A 25,853-nucleotide genomic window follows, 5' to 3' on the forward strand; every position below is an offset into this window, starting at 1 on the left:
ATTTCTGTTCAAAGAAGCTTTAGTTTTCACCTCCATATTTTTACCAATCCATCACGATGTTGGTCCATTTCTAGGAGCATGTTTATTTTAATCAACTTTAATTCAAAAGGTTGGATATAAATTAGCATTAATGATTGGTGCTGATCAAGGTCTTGAAAGTGATTGGACCATATTTTTTCCTTAAAGTGCATGGTGATCCTGCATTTATGTTCTATTAGTCGATGCAGTTGATTCTTAACCCCAAGAGTGCTGGGGAGTGCTATCGTGCTCCTCTAATCTCTCGCAAAAACCACCAGTAGCGTGATAGTGCTCCTCCTGCGGTGTCACTCTTAGATGCTGATAGTTCACTAATCATTCAATAGTCAATATTAATTTTATTTCAGCATTCACTGTGTATTTTCTTTAATTTATAAAAATGAACTCATATTACCAAAAATTCTTTGAATTATACATTAAAAAGGTAAAACCACATGTAATAAAGATTTCCTAAAGTTTTTGAATGTATACCTTTAGTTGTTTTTGAAACCTATTTTTTTTTCCTCACCTACTGCAAAATCAGCAAAAATGCCTTGGCACTTTCAGCATAGTTGCTGGAAAATCGTTTGGAATTCAAAGGGTTGAATGAAGTGTAAAAAGGTGATCATAATGGAATTTGGGAATAAATGGACAGCAAATACCATGGTTTAATATATATTTTTATTTTGCACCCAAATTTGGTACAAAAATAACTATAATATGTATTAATATGAACAAAAGCAACCAAGGGTTTCCACAATACCATAACATATAATTACATTTGATATACATTTAAATTTTCTTCCAATGATGACCACCAGGAATGTTTGATTCTCAAAAATATTAGAATGGGTGGTCCAGTTGTCTTAAAGGGTATAGGGGGCGACCTTACAACTATGAGCTATATATTCCATGATTACTAATTTGTATTATGCATCAATGACAGAGTGAGGCACAGAGTTTGTTAGGATCATAAAAAGCAGTCAAAGCAGAATAAAATTAAATATAAGGGTACATGAAAGTAGAGTATCATTAAAATTCACAGCACAATATTTCCATATTTAAGCTAATTCATACCAACTCCACAAAGATGGAGTTGAGAACTTCAAAAATTTCTCATCATTTTTTGCATGAACCCAGGGTAAAACTTCATGCGTACCATTTTAAAGTATGTTTGGCCCACTAAACATGTCTTCATCTCTTTTATACTGGTGCACATGATATTTCTCAAAAAAGGCATTTGTAATTCATGACAGAGCATGCTGCTTGGCAGCTAACCAACTCTATTTAAATAATGACACAATTTTTGCATCAATTTTTGAAAAGTAAGTCTGACTTAATGCTATGTCATGACCAAATGCCTAAGTAAAAAATATTTCATCACAAAATAATATACTTTGAAAATGATATTCACACAAATCTATCTGCTTTCTTTGATTATAGATATATACAGTTCCTGAAATTTGGGCACTTTCATGACTGAATGAATGAATGAAAAAAGGTACTTCATGAATTATTCCTATTGTACGGTAATTAATATGTCTTACCTCTATTTTTGGAACAATATTATAGGAAAATGAGTATAAAATCATTTATAGCTACAAAATCATGAAGGCATCTTTCACAATGAATTGTAAAAAGTCGACATTAAAAAAGACTGAGCAATTAGTCAAATACAGAATTATTCTTTTTACTTCCAAAATGAAATCATGTGGCAAAAAACATTGAGAATTCAAATACTAAACAAAAAATTCTCAAATAAAATAGTATGAAATAATTAAGTATGGACCATGCCTACTTAATGGTTATAAAAAGTGGCAAAGGCAGGAAATTTGATGAATCTGATTCCATTGAATGAAAGATACCTTTTTAAAATATTATGATCAATGTGGTTGAAAAAGAAAGATACCCTTATGATATTACATGAATTACAAGATCGTATGATTTTCCACCCTCTCTTATCAGTATCTACGTACACTAGCAGATTTATGCAAACATTATTTGATTTGATAAACATTCACACACATGCTGTACTTTCATGAAGTAATTATGTTTGAACAAAATACAGAACTAAGTATCAATAAATTAGGCACAAAAACAAAACAAATATACAATGTTGAATTTTCACCATGATATAACTAATGAGAACTCATATCTTTTAAAATTGTACAATGTTGGGGGATGATACCAATAAAAATCACAATATTTGGGGGGGGGGCAGGATTAATAGCCTTCCAATGCCACTAATATATAAATAATAGTAAAAAGGATCAATATCTGTTTGGGTAAGCTTGTCATAAAATATATAACTTGAGGAAAAAAGAAGACCAGCTAGAAGAATATGTGACAAAGACCTCTCAAAATTGCAATGAAAAGCTTGGTATCTGACATTGTGGCATGAAGTCACCCTTCTGACCTAAAGAGATACAAAAATACTTGATTACATTAAACAATAGAGAATAATATTAATAATATAAAACAAAATTCCAATTTTGCATTTTGGAATGTCAGGTACTTAGTTGTCAGACCAAGGGGACTCCACTAACCACAAATGCCATGGTGGAAAATATCAAAGTAACTGAATAATGAGGGATGAAATCTAGCAGCAGCTTACACATGATAATTTTACTCAGGTGTTTGGAATATATTACTCCTCCCCCATCTCTAAGTTTTCCGATACAATATCTTGGATTGATTTGCTGCATTGTAACCTATTACCATCTTTTCTTTTATATTGCAAATGCTTATCAGAATTTTCATCAGAAAATATGTAGACAAAAATACCTCCCCCAAACAAAATCAAACTAAAATATAGAAGAGACCTTTGATTAAATTACAATGATGCTGGCTGAACACTCAGCCACGATACAAATCTTCATTGTCATTGCTCTTCATCATCCTCCATTGAGCTTATAAAATTGAGATCTGGAATGGGTATCTAAGTCTTCATTCACCCACTTAAGTATCCAATCATTAAACACGTCTCAAGGAAAAAATGAGCATTGCCTTCGGTAGAGCACCGTAAAGTGCGATTCCATCGTACTTACATCAGCTTTCCCATATTACTTTTATACAAAATATCACATATGTTATCCTATAACATCTTCAAAGTTGCAGTCTTTTGAATTAATGACAAATTCTCACGAACATTCAAGGCGCAAGTTCTCCCAAAATTTTTAGGGTCCAACTTGCATGTGATCAGGATCCTTAATATAATATTGCATAAACTTTGCCATTTGCACACATTCATAAGGGTAAATGATTGAAATAATTGCTTTGTTCACATCACAAAAACATGGCCATAATCATGTAGATTTATTGATGAAATGGCGAGGAATACCTATGAATTATAATATGGCAGTTAGTGGTGACCGAATTACTAAATGGATGTAATGAAGGATGGAACCAATTCACTCATTTATTTTGACTCAACATTAACAACGCAAGAAAAAAAATTAAATGACTGAATGATAATGCAATGCTCTCTGTTTTTCACAAATAATGATAAGGTCTCTCAGTCCTTCTCAAGAATAATTATTTTGGATGACTGATTCATCCACACAGTGATATCTGGGTCAAATATTCATACAAAATAATACATACAGCCATTATTAATAAAAAAAAGAAACAACATATATTTTAGCAGGGTATCCAACAATCAACCTGCATGCACTCACATTTATCATTTGAAAAACATGAATGAAAACACTTAACTTTGTTGTACTTACTCATTTGATGAAGTGATTAACTTAGATAAGCACACCTTTACATTCATCCATAAAAATATTTCACTGTACACGCTGTGACTTCAGGATACAAGTAAAAAATGAAAGAAACAATAGTATTTATAGTAATAATAGCCAATTGGACCTCCTTATACTTCACTTGTCTATGCTAGTTGAAAACGTTAATGGAGATGATTTGATTCACACGTCTAAGAATATCATTCATTCTCAGCCCATCACTTCGTCATCTAGTTTTTGAAAGACAAAACTGAAACTGGACTTTCAGCAGTCAATGAAGCACTTGTGTTTGACCCTCACTCTCCCTGATCAGACTTAATAACATATCAAGAGTTTACAGGCTTGGCTCAAGCACACACTTATTCAGCTCCTTAATTCTCATTAGAATTGAAGCATTAAGTCAATAGTTGCACTGTTTGACACAAAACCTTCATTCTTTGCTGATTAATGGCTAAAGAATTTTAGCAGGTGGGAATTAAAGTGTGACACAATGACTTTCCTGGACTTGCAGAGGAAAACTTGTTGTGCTTTATGCAAGCGGAATAACATTTTCTTGCATATCTTCTTTTCCAGCTAAATGCCCCAGGGAAACATTTTATACAACTGCTGTCACTAGCAGCACAGTCATTTTTTCCAGTAATGATACTCTCACACAGCCTATAAATCCTTTCAATCCATGAGTTCCGTAAGAGTAATGTCAAATGTATCTTCTCCATCTGGTGATGGCTTGATGTCCAAGATGAAAAGATCTTCATTGCAGTAGTACTTGAGCATGTCATCATCAATTTTGGCCATAATCCTGTTGAAAGATGGAGGTAAAATATATTTTGGTGTCCTGACACATTAATGACACATAAAATATGATTATTTTTTTATAAATCTAGCATGCTGATTCAAGTCATTAATATTTCTACTCGGGCAAGCTATAGTATTCGTCATTATATCCATTTACATTTTCAGTCAGAAAATATTTTCCAATCAATTTCAAAAAGCATTTCATTGCCAAAGGATTGATTGATTTTCAACGAAAAATGCTGCTAACAATGGTGGTGTTTAGAATGGTAGAGGTAATTTTTTGAGTGCATTTTAGCTTTTCACAATGGCGAATTATAATAAAAAATTACCACATGTCAGGGCATGCCAATTGATAGAGTAGGGTGGAGCATTAATATGTTCCATTTTGTTGTAACGGTGCATAGTGAACATTAAAAATGTAATTATCACCTAAACCTATGTTAAAAAACCCCATGATTTGCCATTAATACAAGTATTTTATGAAAATGCTGTAATTATAAGTGAAACTAAACTATCTTTACCCTTAACTTTATTTCTCTCATTTTTGCTAAGGCTCCATTTGGTTTATCCCACATCTATCCTGGCTACAGTGATGAAAGATAAAATGTCACAAAAATCACCTCTTATAGAACGTAATTTTTTTTACTTTAAAGAAGTTTTTGGAAGTTTTGGAAGTTTTTAGACTCGAAATTATTTACTTTGGAGATATGTACAAATGAATGTCCTCTAGACGATGCAACAATTACCAAGAATCATGAAAATCCTCTATTACTGGTGAATTTACAGAACTATGAATGGTTAGGTGTACCATTGCATTAAAAACTTCATTGATTGAATAGTGATTTCTAGTTCATGCATGGAATAAAACAGTGCGTTAAACTATCTTTTAAAATATGATGGATGAATTTTCTGATTTGAGTGCAGTGAGTTAGAGAGTTTCAGCAACACCAATGAAATTAATTTTCTGGCCAAGCAATTGAGAAGAGAGGTTAGTCTTTAACAATGAAATGCGATTTTCTACTACATGCATACTATGTTACGATCAACAGGACTCTTCCGATGCCAAGATTAAAAGCAAGATATAAACAAAAAAAGTATTCTTCCAACATGTAGCCACACAACACCATATTAGACCATATCCACACAGAAATATTTTTACACATTTAAGCAAAGCAAAAACAGGCACGTTGAAAAACATTACATCAATGTTATTCCAATTAGTTCGGTTTGTAAAATGCAGTTCAAAATTTCTACTTAAAGATTTTCTAATCTGAAAGTATGGAGATAACTATATAATACTGTTTGCACGGAGGTAGTTAATTTTAGGTATTCTGACTACCATAGGAAGATTACGTAATTTCTGTGAAAAGTTAACTTACCCTTTTTTGTTTTTTCGATACAAGTTACTAATGCTTGAAGTAGAAATTTTGTACTTATTCTCAATCTGGAAAGCAAGGAAAATAAAATAAATTAATTATGGTCTATCACCAATCGTAGTCTATTGAAACATAGGTACAACTAATTGAGGAATTCTTCTAAGAAATATACCTTGCAGTTTTTAATGATGCCCTAGAGTTGATATTAATTTTAGGAGGGCCTTCTGACTAGTGTGCTAATTGAATGGATCCTAGCTTTGATGGAAATTTTTAACTACACTTCCTCAATAACAAACAATCATTGAGGAAGACTCTGATGTGGATGACTTTTTTCACTATGGTCACCATGATTATACATTAATAAGAGCATGAATTCTATCCCCCCTTGCAATATTTCAATATTTATTACTACCTGTGGCTCATTAAATACCCATCACAGCCAGTGGTAATCAGTTTTTAGTGAAAATCAATCAAGAAATGCCCTGGTGCATCTTTATTGTCTACACCCCAGCTATTTATGATTATCACTAAAAATACCCTTGATATTACTCACCCCAAAATTCTTGTATTGCCCGAGGTGAATTATAAGTCCATCCCTTGTTCACTAAGAAGTAATGGAGTAGTTATATATCTATATAATACTCCAGGGAGATTGCTTTTTTCTCTTTATTTTTAGGTTATTTAAATTATTGATTAAAATAAATTTTCTGACTATTTTCAATGAAATGCCATTCCTTAACGACACGCTATCTTTTATTAATATTTTATCATAATATGAAATATAGCTACTGTATTCCATTCACCTATCTAGATATACATTGAATCTAGTATTCTTTTTGCAATTTAGAAAAAATGGAATTATTACTCAAACCTGTTTTAATAACCCCATCTATTTCCTGAGCTGCTGTAACTATAAGCATTTTATAAAATGCTCTAATTTTAAATGTAAACAGTCCATGGCTACCAATTCATCTCATTATATTTTTTGTAAACCATCCTTTTCTTGTGCCTTCAAGCAAATTGTAAAAAGCATGCAAGCTTCAAATATTAGTAGACTCAGATTCACCTGGGCATTAAATATTTGTCAACATCTGGCAACCGTCAGGCATTTGATTGGTCACGTTAAATGTAATTGGAAAGCCATGCAAAACATTTATGGGGACTGAGTATCTATGTACATTCCTCAATTCAGCAATAGACCCATAGCATTTATTAAAAGACAAACAATTTACATATGACATTATATTCACAGTTATGTTAATGCACCACAATATAGACTTACCATTACAAATAACTTCATAAGTATAATTATCTACATGCTAAAAATGTAACTATTAAGCCAAAGAATATTCTTGAAAAATCAATGAACAACTAAATATTTATAAATTACTATTTATAGTTAAGGCAATGGATATCACCACGGTTCTTAAGGGCTGCATTTCTGTGGTGCATAGTAGGGTACTTAAAACAAAATATAAAATCAATTTCTGAAAATCGATTGCAAGGAAAAAGTTCCAAAATTTGGTGATATTTCAACTAAAAATTATCCTATAATGCAAACGAAGGAAGCATTACAATGACCCTGAATTCAATGGGCTTGTAAAAGAAATATTAACGCTCTCATGTATATGTAAATGTCTGGAAAGTTATGTTTGTTAATGACTTATGTAAAAGAACTGCAGTGATAATGACTGGAAATTGTTTCTTACTGTTCTTAACATTAAATAATTTTGGTGGAACAAATCCTCAAATTGCCTAAAGTGCTTATTTTTACCCTGAATTACTTCAGCAGGAAATTGGCATATGCTTATCAAGAAATTCTGCAAGATGATGAACTCTCTGAAACTTACGGAATGACCTTTAAAATGAAGTTAATCAATGTAAATCTGCTTATTGAAAAATATTTCTAAGCCTTGGTGAATGCCAATGAATAAATAGGGTAATGACATCTAGCTGACAAAGGAGAGTCATCTAAGGGGTCACACACATCCAGCTTTTCAAAGACTATTGCCACCTCTTGGATTTCAAGACAAGTAAGGCAGAGATTCAAAATCATCCATAAACCACATATATGTATCTGGAAACACAAACATTTAACAGGCACCAATTAATACAGATAACTCAACACATATTTACAGGTTATGGAGTCATTGGGAGAGAACATTTAAACAATTAATATTTAAGTCGATGAAATGCAGGATGGGAAGTGACAAAGCAATCACATAGAGAGATATCAAATTGCTTCCATAAGTGTATTACTTCTTTACCATCATCTAGAAGCACACAAACCCATAAAAAAATCTCTATCACCAAAACAAGATGGGATTTTTTCAAGATGAAGAAAGAAAAAAAACTTACCGCATTGAGAAGGCCTGCCGCACTCGGGGGTACCACATGAAGTGGAGTGTACACATTGTCCGTTTCCTGCCGAACGTACAGCATGACCCTCTCGCTGAGCGGTGGTTGCATGGGCGGGGGAGGCAACGGAGGGGGCAGGGCTGGGGACCCACCCCCGGAGGGTGGAGGTGGAGGACCCAAGGGGGTGTGCTGGGGGCCTAGGTGGTGCGGGTGCAGATGAAGGTGGTGGTGGTGGGGGGAGGTGACGTGTCCCACGTGGTGCGGGCTGTTGGGGTGCAGGTGCGGAGAGTGAGCGCCCATCTTGGGCCTCTTGATTGCCGGGAACACCACACCATCTGGCCCTGTGAGACTTTCGAGCGAATCTTTCTTGTCACTGTGGAAGGAAAAAAATCATAATACAAAATTAAGATACCCTTGCAGAGATCATATTAATGGGTTACTGATGAAAATGTGGCATGAAAAAATCGGCTAGAATTTAGGATTTTTAGAAAGTAAATTTTCTTTATAAGCCCCTGGATGGGCTTCAAATTATTTTTAAAAAATTTAATGCTCTTCAACCGCAGATAAAAATCGATTAGTTGGGAGGTCTTTCATAAATAAAATAGAGGCAAATAAAATGGATACTAAATGTCTTGGATTGAGAAAATCCATTTTTACTTCATAATACATAGCTTAATGATTTCCGCTTATGAACCTAGCCTTCTCTCCTAAATTTCACTGAGTCTTCACATTTTTTAAAATCCTCACTCTTCACAAAATATTAAAAATAACCATGAATTTAATCTGGAGATTTTCCTATTATTAGACCCAACAACCTACAATAATTAATTTTATTAAATGGAAGAGTGAGCCTCAAATTATACCTATCTAATTGTAAGTATCAACAAAAAATTCAAGATAACATTGAGGACCAGTCAATATTGAAGAAACGTAGATGTAATAGAAACAGGATAAAGAGGAGGATAGAAATTCAAGACCATGCAAGTAGTAATGGATGAAAGATATGTATCTTACCCTGACCCTTCCGGAGGGAAGTGGTTATGGAATTTGAGCGTTGTCCCAGACTGTTTGTTGTTGGTGTGGAGGAGGAAAGAGGAGGATGGCGCTGTTATTTGAGCCAATCCTCCCCCTCCTCCTCCACCAACCCCTCCTCCACCTAGCCTCCCAGGGGTGCCAACATGATGAAGAACATTCGTTCCAGCCTCCCCATTGGATAAACTGTTGGGTTTCGGGAAAGGGAGTTTTTGAGGTGGTTTCAAGGATTGGTAAGGATTTATTTACCCCAAAGTAGAGGGAGTGGGTTGTTATTGAAAAGTTTTTGAATTGAAAATTATAGTATATTCAATTTTGGAATTTTCATAATTCATTTTTGAGAAATCGTACATTTTTGACGCAAAAATATAAAGAGTTAAGTCACATTTGTCATCATGTTTTTGATTGCAGAATGGAAGTTGAAGTTCAAAATTGAAATGAGAGCCAAAAGCCATTAAAGAACAAATGATATTTAAAGAAAAGTATTAAGAATGAAAAGGTCGGTGTGATGGTTTGAATTGTTGGGGTTTAGGAATGGAATGAGGAGGAGGTAATGTTATTTTGAGAGAAAGAGAAAGAAAGAGAAGGGAAGGGCAAAGTGGAATCATTAATGATTATCATGGTCACAACAAATGAAACACTATCTATTACTTTTATACAAGAAAGACAAATTTTATTCTGAATAAATATCCATATTTGAAAATCCACTCTACACATATTACTGTCGGCAAAAAAACAGTATTACCATGAAAAGTACTATTAAAACATCATTAGGTAGGTGTCTAAGTTTTACACGAGGATTTAATTCAGCAAAATCTGGGTTAGATTTTGTGAATCAGCAAAAAGAATTATTAGAAAATGTACATTGTGTTCTAGAATGCATTTAATACAATGAATAAGTTTACTTGCTTTGACTTAATGGTTCCACTTAACCCATTTCAATGTTTGTTAGCTTGCTAGTTAGTTTGGCTTGAGTGAGTGGCTTATTTTTGTGACTACTTAGGTGAAATTTTTAGCTTTTCACATTCATTGAAGAATCAAAGAAGTTAGTCTAGAACATACAGGAGGTTACTGATGAGGAAAATGGGGAAATTCATTTGGTGTGATGTAATAGGAAAACCGAAGGATAAGGGCTACCCATTAGCTATTACTGCTACTTGGAATATTTTCTGCAAGGAAGAGTACTTTTTGAGGTGAATGTTATTGGTGAGCGTTATAAAAAAACTGGGATTATGTATACATAGTTATTGGGTTCAGGGAATTGATATAAGGGTACCTACCCAAAGGTGTAAAGAACTAACAAGAGAATTTCATAGCTGATAAGTCTATCATAGGTAACATAAGAAAACCCAGGGTTATAAAAAAAAACCAAGAATCTTACCTCCAATGAAATTCCTCTCCGGTAAATTTTGAGAGTTAATAATACCAAATTAATTCACTCGATTGGAACATAAGATTAAAATTGTTTGTGTTGATTAATGAAATTATGAGAAAGGGTTACTAGGCTAAGCATGCAACAAGCACTACACAGCAGAGATTATTAAAGAAAAATAAAGCATAGATGAAGTACTAACCTTGAGTTATCTGTGTCATGGCCGTAGAAACCTTGAAGCTCCATTGAAGTCAACTGCAAAGAGAACAAAGACAACATTTACACAAGCTGTGCCAAAAAGTCTGACATATCTTACTTTTGAATCACACTAAATTTAATGTAATTAATTTAAAATATCACCACCTATTGCAAAGAAAGGCTTCTTTGACCTTATGAATCATATTCACACAGAATGATTTAATCTTATCAATTCTAAAGCAATTTCAAATGATTATAATCACGAAAATAAACTGATTATAAATTCTCTGATCCATACACCTTTCTCAGAAATTTAAATTAAAAACCTGAAAACCAGCAGCTTGAAAACAGAATTAAGGGCAGTGTAGCGCGAGATTTTCGTTAAAAAAGGATGAGTAGTTGGAAGCGAAAGGTTCCATCCCCTATACATCAAGTGTTTAGGCTTCACCTGGTGGAACCACTTATCTATAATGCGAAATAACTCACTTTGTAATGATGAAGGACCTTGATAGTGACTACTAGTCGTTGAAACCCAGGGTCGGAATAATAAAGTTTTGTGAAACAATAAAAAGTGAATTATTTCGCACTATATGTTTCATCCTATGTTTGGACATGAATCGAGGCTCCAACGGCTAGTAGTGAACTGAAGGATGCCACAAACATTGCGTTGCCTGTCGCACGAAGGATGCGGTGTGTAGCATAATCCATTTAATTTCGAGGATCGCGGAGAAACTGACGTGCCAAGACTGTGGAGAGGGAGGGAGGGAGAAAGGGGGAAGAGTAAGGGAGGGAATGAGACTGGAGTGGAGGGAAAAGAAAAAGGTCCGAGGTCGTAGACCTTCCTCCTTCCCCGCACTGCCCTTTCCCCTCTGCACCATCTTCTCTCTTCCCAAACCAACGCCTTCCCTTCCCATCGCGATATCCATTCCCCCATCCTATCTGACCCCCTCACCCCTCTCCTCTCCCCTTTCTTTTGGCCCCCCCCCTTTACCCCCTCCTCCTTGACCCCGACGTTTGGCCGTGGGATGGCCTAAAATAATGGGCAGACGCCGTGCCCGTGTGTCCAGCGCCTCGGCAATGGCGAGCGGGGGCAGGGAAGACGACGGAAGGTAGAGAGATGATGGAGACTAAAAGACACTGGAGAGGGCAGCACCATTCATTCACTGGTCATTCCTCTATGAGTTGTCCTGCGGTGAGTGGCACTAAGTATCTTTATGCTGGCAATGTTACTGGTGGGGATAAGTATGGGTGGTTCATTTCGACAGATACCTACACCAAAATCGCAAAATGGTTTAACTATTAAGACTGCCCTAAAAATTTTATGTGGTTAAATATTTCTTGGTTATATTTTCGTTTCAATAGCCAAGTACAAAGAATTTTACAGAAATATACCTGTAAGAAAATCTACCTTAGATTACGATTTCGTGTTCTGGAAAGATTATAACATCCGCGGCTTTGCGTAAACTTCTTCACATATCGAGATAAAAAATATGCGCTTGCCCTTTGATAAAATGCGAATTCATTAAGTTATGAACATATTATTTGCTCTCAGCCCCAGCTAACTCGAGCATACAGGTTCTCGCATGAACATTTTCCACGCGAGGGAAACTGGAATGCCGGCAAACCAAGATGGCGGAATTCTTTTCGTCCGCACGGAAATCTCCTAGATAAGGAAGGCCCTCGGGTGGTGTATTTCAACCTCCTGGGCCGAGAGACGGCGTGGATGGATGCTGGAAGGGTTAGCGAGGGGAAGAAGAGGGGGTGAGGAGTGCAGGGGGCGCTGGCGAAGGGGACAGGCGATGGGTGGTCACATCGGTTTCGCCTTCGGAGGGGGAGTGGGGGATTTTTGGGAGTGGAGCGAAGAAGGGAGGGGGAGGCGAAGAAGTGTACGTGAGCGTTGGCCAATGCAACCGGAGGAGCTTCGGCGGGTAGGAAGGGGGAGGGTGAGGAGATGAGTCTCAGGTGGTGGCGGTGGTGGGGGATTATAAAATACTTCGCCGAGTGGAAGGAGAGAGAGGGTTGTTTGAGAAAAGTTTTCCACAAGGAAAGAGACACATCCATCCAGAAATTTATTGGCTCGGACGTCAATTATGGATAGTGGGCACTTCTTCTTTTTAGAGTCTAAATGACGGTCGCGGAAAGATACGGAAGGTTCAATGGACAACATGGAGTTGGCGTTCAAAAATATGTTTAAAGTCGGCGAGGAAACATGGAGAAATACTCCGATAACGTACCCGAAGAGAGAGCCGAGGGACTCGCGTGATTTTGCGACAAGTTTTTTTGTCCCGTTGAATAGTGAGCTTCGCGCCCACGAATATTATAACGGAGGATTATCTCCATTTGGCCCCTAAATGCACTGTCACCCAACGCGAATTTAAATGGGTTGCCTAATCGCCTCTTTCGACGCTGAAGGTAAAGCGATACATATTTTATGGGGAAATAAATTACATGCGAGAAGAATTTTACATGCGAGATGATGTCATCCATCGGATTCATAACTTATGAACAAGGGCATACCCAGGATCAAAACTAGGGGGGGAGGCAAGCCATGGTTGTTCAAGTTGTAGGTAAGCATCGAAAAGGTGAATGAAATCAACATTTTAAGGAAACTGTAACAGCTCTTTATTAGATTTTAAAATTATTTTCCTAAAAAATATTATTTTTCTTATAAATATTTGCGATTTTTGCTTCTAGCTGCGCCCTCCTGCCCCTCGTTGGGTATGCCTATGCTTATGAATGCTATTCCTCGCGCGTGAAAACACTGTATTGCAAACATTTGGAATGAATGGAATAGCTCTGCGTTCACAGCCGCCTAAAACAGGCCGCTTGAACAGCGAGGGAAGTGACATCGTAAGTCAAGTTTCTACACGACAGACTGGGATACTCTCCTCAATATAGTCCTCTTATAGGGCTAGTCTTTTAATAAAAAATGGAGCTCAATAACAAAAAACACATGTGATAAGACAAATAATTGCAATGGAAAATGGAGGAAATGTGAAGGAGAAAGTTTGAAGAACGAACAAAACTCGAGAGGTAAGCTCGAATTGCAACTGTGGGCAGGGGTGACTCACGATGTTCTTTCACTCCTTTTTTTCCGTTCTCCGAGGCTGATAAGTGAAATTATGCATTAGAGAAACATGTGCCGCGAGTAGAAGTGACCATAAAATTGGCTTCCACCGTTTCGGTTTACGATTGTGAGTTGGAAGTCATCACTCAAAACATTTTACACTCCCTCACGCATCTTGAGGAGAGAGTAAGTAGTATTTGCGATAGGAATCTTCCGCAGTGCGTGAAAGTCAGAATTTATAAATGTCACCAGCAAGAATGCATTTATCGGCAAAAGAATTTCTATTTATTTTACTGTTGCTGCTCCATTGGGAACATCAAAATCATGCGGATCTTTAATGGAAACCGTAGGTGTAGGGAAAAAGCAATTTGTTGGGAATAGTTTACCTAATGTGTACTGAGAAAATAGAAAAAATGCTGCTTCATAATGCTGCTGCTTATATGACGTTCAGATAACCAAAATGTCTGCTCAAAAACTACTTCAGTCATAAATACAATAATATGTAGGTACAAAGTTATTAAGATAAAAAAATAGTCTACGTGCTCATTGGTCTCCATAAATTGGCTTGGATAATATATTCAACTGACTCTGCGGCAAGATTTTAGCCCATTTTCTTAATGAACAACGAGCCAGTCTAATGATAATGATGCATCATTCTGTCATATAAAACTTGGAATATGGTAAGATTAAAAAAGCCACTTAGCAAATATTGTGAAAAGCGACCACCGATATAATTTTCAGAGATTTCCATTTAAATAAAAAAAATGACTCGACATTTTGAGCGTATACTACTACAAGGTGATCTCACTGAAACAAGCAGAGGTGCACGTCTACATAAAAAGGATGAAAAATCAACGGTATGGGCCAAAAAAAAGAAAGGAGTTAAAGTGGGGTAGGTGGGTTTACAGGCTCTCTTCGACGTGTGTCAAAAGTTTGACTTGCACGTAGGCGTTCACTCCCCGCGGCGATTCTATCGACGATTCGTCTGCGTGGGCCGATCGGTGTGGCCAAAAAGCATCAGGAAGGAAAGAAAGGCACGAGGCTGAGGCATGCGTGAAAGATATGAGGAAGTTTCGAAGAAAATCATACAGACGTGATGCGTACTGAGTTATTAAGTGTTTGAATTATCGGGGTTATTTCGCCGTTAGCGTTCGATTTTTTTCCTCCTAAATATGAAGATAGCACGAATTAGTATTTTCAATGTTTTAACTATCGTATGTAAGTGCTGATCTTAACTGGGGATGGTGGTAAGAGTGATAATAATGGGAAAATATTTTCTTTCTCAGTACAACAAATGTTACCAGACGCATAAAATTCTCGTTTTTACATTTTTTTCCCGCATTAGCGGTTCATAATATGGTGGATGCCTAATTTTGGGCGAAATTGTTACATGTTACGATCATCTACTAACATGTTGGCGGATGATCAGTTTGTTTTAAAGCAGAAAGGAGTGATAACTCGTTAGTAAGGTTCTAGAAGTAAAAGACATTGCTATCGCTACTATTTTTTTCGATGGCATCACAATGGCATATAGGAGCCAAAAGCCCCAAGGAAAATCACAAGATAAGGAATTTATTTATAGAAATTTTAGTGATTTGTTGAGGAGATCCTTCAGAGTAAGCATGGATTTTCATGCCAGAGTCGCGTTTCGCTCCAATAACGAGATAGTGATCTATAAATGATGATTTGCGATTCATAATGAAGAGCAGGCCGCTATTGACGTCCTATTGTCGAAAAGAGCAGCAAAATCTCAGGCACGAAGAATCATCACATACTTTGAAATACTTTATATCATACATGTCCGGAAATTCTTGCAGAGCCTTGGCACCAAGAGAAAGCAATTTTAAGACTGACATTTGATCGGAATTTTCCGAAGCTTCTGATGTTTTTCCCACAAGGCTGAATTATCCCTCATCTATAAGTAGATAGAAAACGCTGTAACTACATTCCTACTGTGGATACTATTCTGCTTCATAGGAGACATCGGGCGACGTAGATTAATTATTCTCCGATATATATAATAGCCGGTAGCCAATGCAAAAGATTTATGAAAACAGAACTCATAAATAAATAGAAATCATACGAAAAAACTGTTATTGGCATTCAAATGGACCAAACTAATGGGGTTGAAAATGCCTGTTCAGCCCAGTCAGAAGAGATTCGCATATCACAGGCAAGCCTGAGCCGGTGGTCGTTGGTCAAAGAGCAATGTTTCGAGGCCACTGTAGTTCCGGTGCAATAATTAATCGTTCAAAAGGGGAGGGGGAGCATATGAAATACCCCGAGGAGGGTAGTCAATCCAGGTCGCTGGGCGTGGGGAAGGATAGCGTTGGGTGGATCCGCAGCAGTCACCTCCAGAGAGATAAGCCTCCTGGGGAATGGGAGGGGAAGGGTACATTTTGCATTTGACATACGACCAGGCGGGGAGGGAGGAAAGTTTTTTTTGCCGATGAGATGTGGGAATTTCACTGACCTACTGGATTTCAACTAGGCATGGATAGATCTTGAATAAATTTCCTGACTCTCCAGATGGACATAGAAGAGTCTATTTAGCACATTTTATATCGCTCAATTACTTACAAAAGTAATTACTATTTTACGATGTTTCAGGTGGAGGTCAAACGTACATGCCCTACTAATCTAATAGTCTAGAAAAACTAAAGAATGCTCATTATCTTACGCAATGAGTTCGGCATTGGAAACAGGTATTCGAAATCACGACACACGCGTTAAATATCGCATCAAATTGAGTATCAATACCGTACCAGGAAACTTCAACAAAAAAAGTGATCAAATAGATATATAGTGGTGCTTTGATTTTCCACTCGATGTAAGCAATGAACAGAGACTCATTCGTATCACTTGTCCTCCAAGTTTTTGTTAATTTCTCTACCAATTTCTGCACCTGACCCTGTTTAAAAAAAATCACATTTACGCCTTGGCTTCTCAGTTCCTCAGTTGACTGATGATTATGGTTGTTCATGTAAGCCCATGTGGCGCGAAAACAAAATAAATGGCATTTGAATCATTTAATCATCAAAAGCATTAATTTTTCAATCGGAAAGATTAACACGGTTTAAGTTTTTGTGACGGAAATTGAATTGAAACTCAAAAACCTCCGGTTCCCGCGGAAGACGCAGCAAGAAAAAGGAGGGAAAAAAATCAACGGTTTTTTAAACTTTTAATTATCAAAAGCATTAATTTTTCAATCTGAAAAATTAGCATGAGTTAAGTTTACGTGACGTAAATTGAATTGAGACTGAAAATTCTGCGGTTTCCGCAGATAGACGCAGCAAGTAAAAAGAGGAAACAAAGTCAATGTTTTTTTTAAACTTTTAATTATCAAAAGCAATGATTTTTCAATCAGAAAAAAAAGCACAGGTGTGTATCACGTTAATTGAATTGAAACAGAAAATACTCCGGTTTCTGCAGATAGATGCAGTAAGGAAAAAAGAGGACGAGGCATTGACTTTTTGATTCGCGGGTCCACGCCCACAAGCACTCAGATGTTTTTCTCTCGAGCCCCCGAGGCAGGCAAGTGAGTGAGTGACCCGTAGCCTAAGAAATGGAGAACGGGGGGACGGGGGGGGGGAGGTGAGGAAAGAGGATTACAGGGTGGCTGAAAAGGGCCTCGGCCGAAAGGCTTTCGGGATGGAGGAGAGTGAGGCGACACCGTTAATGATAGGGGAGATTATTCGGGAGGATGAAAAGCAGAAAGGGGGCAGGGATATGACCGAGAGACCCGAGGGGTGAAAATAAGAAGAGGAATCTTTCCCGTCTCCGAGCAGAATGCATAGGAGGGCATAGGCTGAATGGCAGTTGCAAGGGTTAAGCATTTGCATGTTAGATGGGAGAGTTTATTTGAAAGAGGTGACCGACAGCTGCGGTCATTTGCACCGCGTCCATCACCGCCAAAAATTCGTCCACGGGGTCACTGGATGGGAAGCCACTACTAGCCACCGACAAATACCCAGGTGTTAGCTTCTCATACAAACACACGTGATGGCTTGAGATTTATGATCCTTTTCCATACCGTGAAAATTAGTTTTTAGCTTAAAATGAATCGGTAATTTTACAGCGCTAAAAGTAAATCACATGCCTTTGTGGATTTAAAAAATCCTCCTCGAACAATTTATAGATATCTTGAAAAATACACACCGAAATCATAACTGCGGTTCTGATTCTGCAATTTTTTCCCCAATTAAACCTCAACAAAAACCACCACTGACGAACTTATAGGACGGCTCAACGAAGCATAAAATACTACAACAGCCGAAATTTCCAGCCGCAAATTACGGTGAGCACCGGATATTTACTCAAGGCGGAACACAGCACGCGGTCATTAGCCTACTTTCTTGAGCGATGCGGATCACACTTAAAAAGAGTTCGTTCGAATCCCCCCACCCCTCCCACACCCTCCTCGGCCGCCCCTCTCCCCCCGCCCACCCGAATAATTCGAAGATTTCCCTCCCCTGCAGATGGACACGACCTAAATTTTGGCCAGTAAAATATTATCCGCCGAAAGAAAATGACCGATAAACGCCCCGAGATTACTTCGCAGCAGAGAGACACACACGCACTCACTCCCCTGTTCTCCCCCGATTCCTTCCGTTATGCTGCATTACCGACTTTCTCCCGTTAAAGATTCCCCAAGAGCGCAAACTTTCTCCCGGCATGTTAACGTACGTTTTTTTTCTCTTTTATCTCTGTAAGTCATTCGACCAATTGGCTCCAGACGGGACGGGCGATTGGTGGTGGTGATTTCGTTTTGTTTCTACTCGAGAGAGATTCACAAACAAGCCGCTGATTGGAGAATTTTAGAATTCAATGATAAATATAGATACGCGTGAGCGGTTACTTTGGAATACTAATGAAAGGTGAGGAAGTAAAATAGGATTGAAAAATGAAAATATTGGATTCGGCTGTCACTAATAGAAAATAATCCGTCATCGAGTTGGTTAACATGTTAGTTGAAAACGAAGAAACCAATCTAGCGAAGGTATCATTCCCGCTGGATACAACATTATTCGAATAATGCACATGGCAAGGGACTTTCCCCTGTAGTGATGCAACCAACACGACTCGTCGTCACCATAAGCTAATATTGAAGGTCATGGTTCGAGTATAAGCAATGCATTGTGTACCCATTAGACAGGGTGTACTAAAATTAAACGTATACTCTCGGCTGAGAGCTACGTGGAATTCCAGTAATACAGTATAAGTATAGTGCCCTCTAAAGTGGAAGAAATTTTAAAGAAATTTTATCCTTGAAGTTAAACATCTCCATAAATCTCGTCCAGAATATGTTTTGATGTTTACTTTTACCCGAATGTGAAATAATGTAAAACATTTGACGATATGATGGACGTAATGAAGATGCTCTGCCTATCCAACGGAGAAGTTGCACTGATGGGTGACAAGTAGCCTAGATTCTCAATTGCTGATCATGTAACCACCTGTTAGACGACACTGTCAAATGTGTCCAAGGGAAGAGAGGACACTGAAGCGGAAAGGTTGAACCTCACACGCTTATCCAACGTCCGGCGGAAGCGGTATCATATCGCTTCTCATTTCACAAATTTGCACTCCTCCTTCTCGCCTGCCCTCGTCCAAGTGCAGCATCCTTCCTCTCCGCTGCCCCATCGATGCATCCTCCCAAACCATCCACGATCCCATGGTTCCCGCCCACTCCTCCCATCCACACCGGATGTACCGCCGAGCAAACACCTGCGACAGATCCCGTATACATAAAACCTATCCATCCCCCGTTCCCTGCTGCATTATGCCACCCCATACTCTCACTCGGAAGCAGCCTCCTCGAGAGAACCCTCCCCTCATCTCTCAAGCAATTGGACGATCGAACTGCTGCCAACTATCTCCCCTTCAACAGCGGGGGCATCTTTTTTTTTCTTCTTCTTCCTCGCTACATCTTCACCGTATGCGAGTCCTCCCTCCTTTAAGACTCACCCCCTCCCTGAGAAAGTAAGCAGAGAGAGAGGGAGCTTCGCGAGAAGAGGTCCGTTCCCATTGGCTGCCCCCTTCGCGTGGCCTCCCGTCATTTGTCACCATTATTTCCGAGACGTTCCTCCCCCTCTAGACCAGCGGTTCGAATTCAATGTTTCCAACCTCATCCGCCTCCTTCCTTTCCTCCCCGTGCAGAACAAAAGCCATCCCTCCCCCATCGCTTGGGTTTGATTCCCGTCACGCTCGCCCCTTTTGTCCTTCCCCGCCCCCACCACACTTGCTGCCCCCGGGGGGCGGTGAGGGGCGAAATCGCTGCCTCCTCTCTCGCCGGCGTGGAGCTCCACCCTCCGCGGGCAGGAACATCATCATTCCTCGGGAGGGATCGCCCTCTCCGACCGCCGCCGCCGACGCTCGCCCCCGGCGGGAACTCTTTTCTCCTGTTAGACACGCCGTGCGCGGCTCGCCCATCTTTTGACTCCCACGTCCGACCCCCTTTTCCTCTCCTTTCGATGACCATATCGGCAACCGCGGGCGCACACCTTCTTCCCCCCCAACTCACATCCCAACAAACTTGCGGCCCGCGAAAATTCCTGAGGCCTGCATGTAGAATACGGTGCAAGCTCAAGGCTACTCATCCAGAATAATGCCCAAGCCATTCCGTACCCAACCCCATGATTTTCCAGATAGCTATGAGATGAAGTAACGACGTTGAATATATTCAAAATTTTGATGATGAAATGAAATGAAAGATGGGATTTGGCAATTGTCACACTTCTCAAATTATACCTCATCGTTTTTTGGCATTTTAAGGCATACTTTGATTCAGAGGACCTGTTCTCGATATGGACTTTTTAATAGAAATTGATAGCAACTATATGAATGACATGAAAAGATGCACATGAAATGGATATCGGTCTACGTTTTTTAGCGCTTTAAATTTATATCTAAAGGCATTATATTATGACGATGTAATAACAAGTTTCTTGGAAGGGAGTGTATAACTTCTCTAGACGTGCCGCTAACAAAATCTATCCACTGATAACTTAGCCAAATGAACAATATCACAGATGCATTTGAATATAAATCCTGAAACTATATTAGCAATATTTGAAAACAGTGAGGATATGGAAAACAGTAAGGCCCTAATTACACGCGGTTCTGCATTCTAGTAACGTCTGTAGACGCGGCAGTTCAAGGAGTCCTTTCCTTGGATCAGCAGATCAGCATGCTGGAAATGCGTCCATTTATATCTGGTTCTGCATGTTCAAGTGAGTTTCGATCCATACCGGGAAGGATAGACAGAGCGGGCCTGGCAAGCATTAGGGGGAAACTACCTGCCCGGCGGGGTAACGAGACAATTCGGGGAAGACTAGGGTGACTCAATCAGGGACGAGCGACGGCGGGCATGTTAACACGACCCTTTCCGGGGGTGCTCTTGCCGTATCCTTCGCAGACGAATTCGGTGACTCACCTATGAATAAGCGTAATAGGGAGTAAAGTATTGCAAAAAGGCATGCTACCTTTGGCTTGGAAAATATGTAGATTTTGAACAACTCGTTTTGCACGCAATATCACATAGAGACCATTTAAGTGTCCGTTTCATGATATTGGAATATAAAAGTTTGAGTTTCTCCATCGTGCAGTCTTTTTTGACGCAGCCGTTAGCGCTGTTTTCGTGGAGGCCATTAACCCCAATTTATTTTAATTGGCGTGCTTGACGCTTCATATCCCATCTGTTACCGTACGATCTGATTGGCTACTATTCAGATTGAGAGATGTGTTCTAAGATAGAAAAAAAAACGCACTCATATGATCGGATCAGAGACATTACAACTATTATCACCATATCTGAAGGAGATGGCATGGAAAAGAATAAATGTATTGTATAAATCAGGGTACCAAGCAATGCAAAAAGATTTTCCCATGAATTAAGAATCCATAATAAGGCAAACCCGATTTTTATGGAGACTTTAGCATTATTTTTACTTCTTATTCATATCGTTCAAAAGGAAACGGGATATAAAATAAGATTTGAAAATATAAATTTCTCTGTCGAAAACTTCCAACCGATTTCAAACACCTTTTTCATGGTGTAGTACCACGTTTACCGACTATCCGACTACCATTTGAACCCTAAAAACATAACTTTGTTTTATCCTTCGGCAACGCTTTTGAGGAATGATATGTTTGATTGACTCACGGATCGTTTCGTACAAAAATGGCGGAGGCGGAAGGGGGAAACACTGGCGCCACTGCGCGTGGCCGGATCCCTGCTCAGGGATTTGTGGCGCGTGGGGGAGAAAGGTGGCGTCTACCAATCGGGTGACGGGAGAGGACGCGTCGCGTCCGTTGGTCGGGGACCGAGACTCATCCATGCATGCATGCGCGGCGATGGCCGGGTTTCCCATTTGAATACATGCTACAGCTTCATATACATGTGGTGAGGATAGAGAGAACGCGTCGAGGCGAAGGTGCATGCATAATAGAATCAGAGGTCGACGGCGGGAAGGGAAGGAAGGGACTTCGAATGGGGATCAACGCCGTTCGAGGCGAAGGAAGAGTCAAGAGAGTCTTCTTACTTTTCGCTCTGACATGGCGGTCTCTCTCCTCCCCGATTCGCACGGAGGATTAGATTTATATGGCGTGCTTAGGGATTTAATGACGGTCTTGGCCATCGGTCTCCTCGTGGAGAAGGTTGCCTATCTATTCCTGAACGCTCGAACGCTGATAATTCAGATCTAGGGTTAGTACGTGGCGGATGAAATACACGCTCCTTACTAAGTCATCGATTATTTTATGCTCGATGTTTATAGAGGTGTTAATTATCAATATGAGGCCATAAGTTTAGTAAGAGGAGTGCTTAAGAGACTCTTTCAATCATTCATCACGGAAGAATGCTAGTTCTTCTTTGCTTCAATTCACTTCGTTGGTAAGATGCATATGTGTAAGTTTATATACGCTTAATTTTTGACCGATTTCCCACAAGGATTAGAAAGTTCCGCTGTAAGATAAATTAGCGTTACTTCTAATCATAAAACTAGTAAGACGGTAATTCCTGCGTAACAGGGACATGAAAGGCACTTATCAGGCCAAAAATGAACAGTCATTTATAATTCATTGGAATTACCTATTATCCGCTATACCGTATATCCGATGGAATTACGGATTGACATGCGGTAAGTTGTTATATTGTCCGATATGATTATAAATGAAAATTCCGCGTTTCATCTTCTGGTAAATAATTCAGACATCATCCAATGGATTTCGAACAATAAGTGATTAATAATTCAGATACTACCCTATTTATTCAGAACAATGAGAATGGCTTCTACAATCACTTTGAATTATACATAGTTTGCACTGGATTTATCCCTTACGATCAATACAACAAGATGATAGAATGAAAGTTCTATGGGGCTGTTTGACGTGGGGATAGTAAAATTCAGATTGCCCGCGATTCAATCTTTCTTCGCAAAACTAGCTGGTATCTCTGAAGACACTAAACTACGCCTTCCCCACATGGCTTCAGGGGACTTCTCCTCAGGCCAAAAGATTTGCTAACATTTTCAGCGCCTTAAAAAACGCCTTTCAATTCTAAGCCATTTTGATCTCAGCAATTCATTTCAAAAATAGCAACCACTGCCTTAGAATTAACTACAATATTTAACACGGCGTCCTTGGAATACCTTACAATTGGCCCCACCACCGCCATTATTAAAGTTTTTATGAACTCCGAATACCTAATTTCGAGGCGCAAAACAGTCCGGCAGATCACGCTGTTTTTTCCCCCAAACCCTCGCACAAACGAGTTTCTCGGTAGGCATTAGTTCTGCACCGGCGAGTGCCACCGATACCTCCCCGTACTCCTCCGCAACCGATCCCCCTCGGCCCTCGGGGCACCGCGGGGCATTATGGGGCTTCGCGGTCGCCACGCATTCCAGAAGGATAGCGTTTCGTGCGACACAGACCACCACCGGTGGGATCGCGGTCTCGCTGCCGACCCCTCGATACCACCCCTAACCCTTTCTCTCTCAAATGACCCCTACCAGAAAGGCGAGGCACAGTTTTCCATAGCTCCAAAAACCACCAACTCCGCATTCGACGACCATAATCACGTTTTCACCACCTGTAAAGCGTCCCCTACCTTCCCCACGACGTGAAAAATAAAGGACTTTTTAGGTGCAGCACCCACCCTTGCGGCCGGGCAACCTATACGTTGGCTATTACGAGACGTGGAATTTTCCTCGGGCCTTGGGTCCGATCGGGTTTGGATTTCGGATGGGAGGCCTAAACCCCAAGCGGGCGAACCAAAGGGGTTTCCCGGGGCAGCCCCACGACACGGCCGCGGTCAACCCCACACGAAGTCTTCCAAGGCGCAACAGGCTGGATGGTGGTCGCGTCCGTGGTTTTCTCGTAATATAGGGCGGAGCCCGGCGGTCAGAGTCGGTGGAAGTCGAGTGGGAAGGTTTTCCGCACTGAATTTTCGGCTCTCTCTCTCGAGCCTTAAGAGTGTGATTGAGATACAATCACTTCATCCCGGCTTTCACTCCGCAAAAATTTCATTCATCATTCCACGAATACAAGCTCGATACGACATATGTGAATTAGAGATGTGCATCGCCGTGTCGCCGACACCGAAAAATAGTCCACTAGTATGTTGTGTATGAGGTCGTAAATATCTCAGAAAATACTCAGTTCTAGGATGCATGTATGATAAGGTATGGTATTTGAGGAGGTGACCGACAGATGAGGTAATTTTCAGCATGAGGGAAAAAAGCATAAAGAGAAACCCGGCGTCGCCAATAGCGCCAATTAAGGAAAGCGCCATGATGACTATGATTTAACGACCCATCTGACGGACGGAATGCTGTACTTAAAGTGCCCACCACAAATCACTCAGCAAATAAAGCAAAAGCAAGTAGGGATCGGGCATTCCGTGAAAAAAAAACTACGCCACCGCCGGAATTTGAACCCGTACCCACGGGGTGAAAAGACAGCACTCTAACCACCATACTAACCCTATGTTTACCATTTCTTAATTATTGAAACTTAATCTTAAATCGCTGTTGACCGATTACTGACCGACCCCCAAAAATACAGACCGACGCCGCCGCTATTGAATTTTCACTCCCGGCGCAAATGTTATACACGAATACAAACACACACGCACAAATAGGATGATATTGTTGCCTTTTTTTTCCTTCCACTTCGATCCCACCCTCTGGCTTTCATGAAATATGGGCCGGGCGGGACGCAAATGATAACCTTACGACCGCGAGAGAGAAGTCCAACAGAGACGTATCCGGTATGCCCGAGAGGTCTGTCCGACCTAATGAAAGAAAAGGGACCGAGATAAGGAAGATATCGGAAATATATTTATCCTATTCATAAAATGGCAAGCACTCTCTCGCGTCACACTTATTGCTTTTTTCCAGACTCAGAAAACCGAGAGAGGAGCTCTCAAGAGATCTTCCATGCTCATGCAAACCGGAGGTGGAAGAGGAAAATTTCTCCCGTGGCACGAGAAAATAAATAGCGATCTTCGATCTCTCAGCAGCGAGATAGAGAAGAAGGCTCGCTGCACAAGTCTTAGCCACTCGAAACGAGGGCGTTATACGATTTTAAATTTATATCGTAAGGCTTCGGGTGCGAAGATTTACGGTTCTCTATTTCATTTCGTTTATTTTTTTCATCATCTCTCTCAAATACTCACACTCTCTTACTAGAGTTTTTCGATCGAGGAAAATTTGCTCGAGGCTACATCAAGACATAATCACTATGGTCTCACCCCCCCACCCTCTTATAACCGCTAATTTACGTCCCATGCAACCGTCCAAGCACACAAACTACGGTCCGCAGCGAATAAAAATACCCCGGGGGACGGATTTCAGCGGTGGAAAAATCTTTCAGCCGGACGTTTCCGTGGCGATGGA

The 25,853-nt window shown here is 39.6% G+C and overlaps 1 protein-coding gene across 4 annotated transcripts in view; it reads right to left on the reverse strand.

The window, feature by feature from the left end:
• Positions 1-674: 674 nt before the first annotated feature.
• Positions 675-25,853, reverse strand: part of LOC124161070 — a 485,504-nt gene continuing 460,325 nt past the window's right edge. For 2 of the 4 annotated variants that reach the window (XM_046537253.1, XM_046537246.1), the window contains exons 14-18: positions 10,894-10,946; positions 9,302-9,505; positions 8,288-8,660; positions 5,933-5,997; positions 675-4,557 (exon numbers count right to left, since the gene is read on the reverse strand). In XM_046537253.1, coding sequence (XP_046393209.1) covers positions 4,428-4,557; positions 5,933-5,997; positions 8,288-8,660; positions 9,302-9,505; positions 10,894-10,946 — 825 coding nt within the window. In that variant the 3' untranslated portion in view covers positions 675-4,427. The remainder of the gene's footprint in view (positions 4,558-5,932; positions 5,998-8,287; positions 8,661-9,301; positions 9,506-10,893; positions 10,947-25,853) is intronic. The other 2 variants (XM_046537271.1, XM_046537264.1) reach the window with 2 other exon arrangements.

This window comes from Ischnura elegans, chromosome 1, assembly GCF_921293095.1.
Source record: "Ischnura elegans chromosome 1, ioIscEleg1.1, whole genome shotgun sequence".
In the NCBI taxonomy this organism is placed as follows: Eukaryota; Metazoa; Arthropoda; class Insecta; order Odonata; family Coenagrionidae; genus Ischnura; species Ischnura elegans.